The sequence below is a fragment of the Adiantum capillus-veneris genome, chromosome 28 (genome assembly GCF_014529385.1).
Source record: "Adiantum capillus-veneris isolate H3 chromosome 28, ASM1452938v2, whole genome shotgun sequence".
NCBI classification, from domain to species: domain Eukaryota; kingdom Viridiplantae; phylum Streptophyta; class Polypodiopsida; order Polypodiales; family Pteridaceae; genus Adiantum; species Adiantum capillus-veneris.
Window position 1 is genome coordinate 2,527,406 of NC_140958.1, and position 5,386 is coordinate 2,532,791.

The 5,386-nt window shown below is 44.7% G+C and overlaps 1 protein-coding gene across 1 annotated transcript; it reads left to right on the plus strand.

Moving 5' to 3' along the window:
- Positions 1-1,611: 1,611 nt before the first annotated feature.
- Positions 1,612-4,908, plus strand: LOC147419984 (squalene epoxidase 3-like). The gene is made up of 8 exons (XM_086504378.1): positions 1,612-2,035; positions 2,332-2,443; positions 2,553-2,727; positions 2,805-2,973; positions 3,049-3,267; positions 3,514-3,789; positions 3,909-4,187; positions 4,277-4,908. Exons 1-8 carry the CDS (start codon positions 1,754-1,756, stop codon positions 4,451-4,453), a joined length of 1,689 nt encoding a protein of 562 aa, XP_086360504.1. The 5' UTR covers positions 1,612-1,753; the 3' UTR covers positions 4,454-4,908.
- Positions 4,909-5,386: the final 478 nt, after the last annotated feature.

Genomic DNA, 5,386 nt, shown 5'->3' on the forward strand with positions numbered 1-5,386 from the left:
AACAAATAAAAATCCATAAAACATCTCTTTAATGCATACCAAAAGCTAACATAGAGATGCCGTCGATAGGCCGTACATAACACTGAACCGCCATAGACTCGCAGGCAGGACGACACAAGAGAGCAGTGCAGTACACCGCAAGTAGAGCTGCACAACAAAACGGTCCGATCCACCACAGACCGACGAAGAGGACGACAATGCAGCACGACCACACCGAAAACAGGAGCAGTACAACAAATGGGCGTCCAAGCTCCGTCACAGATCGGCAAAGGGGACATCCAAACAGAGCAGCACAACCTCGATGCACAAAGCAGCACGGCACCATGGCAGGAGCAGCGAACAACGAGGAAATCACCAAAGGGGACGCGTCTTCAAGATCCCCTTTAGATCGACGAAGGGGACGAGCAAAAAGAGCAACACAACCCCGAGATACAGAGCAACACAGCACCAAGGCACGACCCCAATCCACCATATAGAGCAGCGAACCAAGAACACGAGGCACCCGCAGAGAAGAACAATAGAGCATAAGCGCGGCCCAGATCCGCCAGAGATTGGCGAGCAAGACGACAAACCACAACAACACAAGACCGCAGAGATGCAGGGCACCGAATCACGCCCAACAACGCCATAGACCAGCGAGAGTAACCACGCTAACATACAAGCCACCCTTCTCTCAACAAACACATGCAGGAAGCAGGATAGCAGAGCACAAGCGCGGGCCAGAACCGCCACAAGCCGGCGAGCAAGACAATGAACCACCATCCCTTCATACAGGAAACAGGACAGCAGAGCACAAGCACGGCCCAGAACCGCCACAAGCCGGCGAGCAGGACGATAGAGCAGAGCAACACAAGAGCGTCTAGAGGCAGCCCATGCAGAGCACCCACGTAGGACCAAGAACCGCCATAGGCCGGCGGGCTTGAATGCAGCTTGCTACACCCTACCCACTCCCATTCCCTACTAGGGTTTCATTATACCTAAAGGTAATGAGAGCTCCCTCCACGGAGCTCAAGGAGTCTCCACTCCAAAAGAGGGAAGAATGAAACCCTTCCACTCATTATATGGTCTCTCACCAACCTCATTTAAGGCTTCCAGCTTGCAAAAACGCCTCTTGACCAGCCACCTAACCTTTAATCTCTAGAACCACTCAAAAGACACCGAATCCAATGAACCTATCCTCTCAAGAGCCACTCAAAACCATATAGGTTATTTTTTATTTCTTACTTTTATTTTTAAAATACATGTGACATTTTTCACTAAGAAAAAAGTGAATACACAACTATGGCCTTAGCCCTTTGGGCAAGCCAAAGAGCTATTCAAAAACCACCAGCGCCACAGTAACTCCATTTTCTCTCAGTCACTTTCTCTCTCAACCCCAAGTTATTTACCGTGTGATCGTGAGGGAGAATGGGTTGAAGGGGTCAAATCAATATTCTCAAGTTTTTGGGGGGTAATTCAAAACAGCTAACCCCCCTTGCGTGTGGGGGTACCCTAATATGGGTATTTTACCCTATAGGGTAAACTTAAAAAGTGCAGTTTCATTTAAAGACTACGCGTTGCTACATGCGTCCTTGGAACCTTAGGACAAAGAATGAGAGCAAATCAGGGCCACGCCGACGTAGACACTCACAGACCACGACTCTTCGTTACATGCAGCGGCACAATACATCCCACCTAGGCTGACACACGGTGAACTCGGCGCCTACATTAACCCCTTCCCGCTCTTCCTTGCCAACCACGGGCACCCCAGAGCATGATCGCCAATATGTCTTCAAGCTGGCTACTTCATAACAGCTCTATGCACGTGATGCTCTTCCCATTAGTTTTTCTGTTGAGTGCCATTTTAGCTCTTCTGATCATCATCACCCGCTGTGGAAATCAAAAGACCAGTCGATGGCCTTGCAAACGCAGGAATCGCATTGCCCCCATTGCCGATGACAATATTATAGGTTTGTCAGAGAGATCAGATGCCATTGATGTGATTGTTGTAGGGGCAGGTGTCGCCGGATCGGCCCTTGCGTATTCTCTTGGAAAGGTAAGCCATTTTTTCTTTAACATCCTTCTGTTATAATTCTTATCGTGCAAGCATGCATCTTCTTGTGAGTGTGCATATTGATGTGTGGATGTCTGTGATTGCACTTAGCCGTCAGGTTGTCAACAGCCTCGTATAGTGTTTCGCAGTGGTACATTTGCCCGTGGACATGCGTGTGGTATCTTGTTTCCTGCTAAGTGAAGACAAGTAACCGATTTACGTGCATGTCATTCTCACCTGCATTACTGATAACCTTGATCCAATTGACATCTCATTATATATTATGTTATTTTGTTCAGGATGGAAGAAAGGTTTTCGTGATTGAGAGGGATATATCGGAGCCGGACCGTATAGTGGGAGAGCTTCTACAACCAGGTGGCTACCTGAAACTGGTAGAGCTGGGTCTTGCAGGTATTACTTGGCAGTGTTTTGAAAGTGTAAAGCACTGAGGCCATGCTGTTTATTGGTTCCTTGCTACTGGTCTCGTGTTTGATACTCTTGCTGGACCTCTATTTTGCAGATTGTGTGGAAGATATTGATGCCCAACGAGTGTTGGGATATGCCCTCTTCAAAGAAGGGAGGAACACAAAAGTAGGATATCCTCTCAAAGGTTATGATGGTGATGTTGCTGGAAGGAGTTTTCATAATGGGCGCTTCATTCAAAAAATGCGAGGCAAAGCTTCTAATCTTCCAACGTAAGGACCATCCTCAATCTGCCACCTATATCAGGAATTGTCTGTTGCAATCTACCACATACTTGTTTGCTGTCCAGGGTTACGCTACAACAAGGTTCTGTGCGTTCCCTTGTTGAAGAGGATGGCATTGTGAAGGGTGTCAAGTATAGGGTTGCTGGTGGAACTGAAATGGCGGTATATGCTCCTCTAACAGTCATTTGTGATGGATGCTTCTCCAACCTCAGGCGCACGTTATGCACATCCAAGGTACTTTTGTGAGAGAGAGAGAGAGAGAGAGAGAGAGAGAGAGAGAGAGCGCTAAATGATTCTTTTGGTATCCAGCCTGAAATCTCTTCATGCTTCGTCGGACTGGTCTTAGAGAACTGCAACCTTCCACATGCCAATTATGGGCATGTCGTACTGGCAGACCCAGCACCTATCTTGTTCTATCCAATTAGCAGCACGGAGGTGCGGTGCTTGGTTGACATCCCTAGCGAAAAAGTGCCCTCTATAGCCAGTGGCGAGATGACAAGCTACTTGAAAACGGTGGTGGTGCCTCAGGTAAACGCATAGCCCAGCCTTACCAATCTACATTTCTTTCGTTTTCGCTAACAAAGTAGATCTCTAATTATGGACTGGCTTTCAAAATGTGGATTATCAATCAAACACTGAACCCTAAACCTTTCTTTTGATTCTGAGTCAGTTTTTCTCTTTGTTCTCCAACTAAACAATAAACCCTAAACATGGTTTATGCAATTGTGATTGTATAAGTTCATCTAATTAGACATAAGTTTCTCCCTTGTCCAGGTACCTGATCAGCTGCAAAAAACCTTTTTGATAGCATTAGAGCGGAGAAACATCCGCTCGATGCCAAACAAAAGCATGCCTGCTTTCCCTGTCCCACGTCCAGGAGCGATTCTCTTGGGAGATGCATTTAACATGCGACATCCGCTGACAGGAGGGGGGATGACCGTTGCCTTGTCCGACATTGTCCTGCTGAGAGACTTGCTCCGACCATTGAAAAATTTTCACGATTCTGCAGCATTATGTGATTACTTGGAGAAGTTCTACACTTTGCGGAAGGTAATTTAGCTCATGGCCGGAGATCAATCTCGCACTAGTCTCTTTAATATTTAGCTTCAGTGAGATTGCACAAATTGTATGTCATCGATACGACACTAATCTTTATATTCTGCGCACAGCCAGTGGCATCAACTATAAACACTCTAGCCGGTGCTCTATACAAGGTCTTCTGTGCTTCACCTGATATTGCAATGAAGGAGATGAGGCAGGCTTGCTTTGACTACCTGAGCTTAGGAGGCGCATTCTCCACTGGACCTGTAGCATTATTGTCGGGTCTAAATCCGCAGCCTTTGAGCTTGCTAGCACATTTTTGTGCTGTTGCAGTCTTTGGGGTGGGCCGCATATTGATACCATTTCCTTCATTCAAGAGGGTGTGGCTTGGAACACGATTGATCATGGTTTGTTTTCCTTGTATAATAGCCATATTATTGGGCTATGATGCCCTACATCACATTTGCTGAGCATTCTCACTCGTTTGACTTGGTAGGGTGCGGCAAACATCATCTTCCCGATCATTAGGGCAGAGGGTGTCCGGCAAATGTTCTTCCCCAACACAATTCCAGCTTATTACAAAGCACCTCCTGCAGAATGCATGAGCACATTTTCTGCCAAGGGCCGTGTGAAGGTCGATTCAGTCAAACTGAGCAATGAGCAGCTGTACTAGTGAGTGGCGCAAGCAGATTCAAAACGAAAAATCATGTTAAAGATGATGCAGCGTCGCACATGAACTGAAAGTAGACTGAAGACTTTCCCTTCAAACCTGCATGAGTCGGTAATTGAAACATCCATGGTTGCCCGTCCTAAAGGATGAAATGATTTAATCCAATCAGCCCATCAAAAAGCAATGCCAAAACATATCCACCCTAGCCTTCCTCTTTGGTCAAGCTCCTAGCGTGAAGAGTTGTTGCCCTTGTGTAATCCCATGACAATTTGTTATGTGCAAAAATTATAAAACCTACGATTAATCCATGCATTAGAGGCCCATCCTCAGAGGGACTAGATTCTAGAACTATTATGTGATACAACGTTAGTTGCAAGTGTCATTGTTTGTCTGCTATCAACTTCTAAGTAAGATATTACATCCATCCCGAAGTAGGGATGTTGGTGTGTTCTATTCTAGTATTTTCTCTTAATCTTCATTATTTATGTCTTATCTCTAAATTCTATCACTACAAGTTTTAGACCTTTTTTGCACTTTGAGAAAAAGGAATTTTTTCCATCCCCTTTTGCACTCTTATGTGTAAAAACCCAAGAAGTGCAAATTATTTTTCTCATCCTTTTTTTTTGGTCAAAGGTTATTTTTTCTTATCTATGCGTCAATTTTTTTTACTCTCAACGTGAGGAAAAAATAAAGTAGTGATGTAAAAAATGATCAAGCTCTTAATTATTACTTACCTTCTTCACTTCATAAGAGAAACTTATCAATACATAATATTTTTTCGTCCTATAGAGTGAGAACACCAAAACACATTATGAAAATAATTTGCACTCAAGAACTTGCAAGTACTCGATGTGAATTTTTTCTAATCATATTCTTAAAGATCGTACCACAAAGTAGGTAAAAATTAACACCTATTGTAACATTTAATGGCCTAGT

Excerpts from the sequence above, each read along its gene's own strand:
- LOC147419984 (XM_086504378.1), top strand. The coding sequence starts at position 1,754 with ATGATCGCCAATATGTCTTCAAGCTGGCTACTTCATAACAGCTCTATG. Across the intron at positions 2,444-2,552 it reads GGTAGAGCTGGGTCTTGCAG|ATTGTGTGGAAGATATTGAT; the intron begins GTATTACTTGGC and ends TCTATTTTGCAG. Across the intron at positions 2,974-3,048 it reads GCACGTTATGCACATCCAAG|CCTGAAATCTCTTCATGCTT; the intron begins GTACTTTTGTGA and ends TTTGGTATCCAG.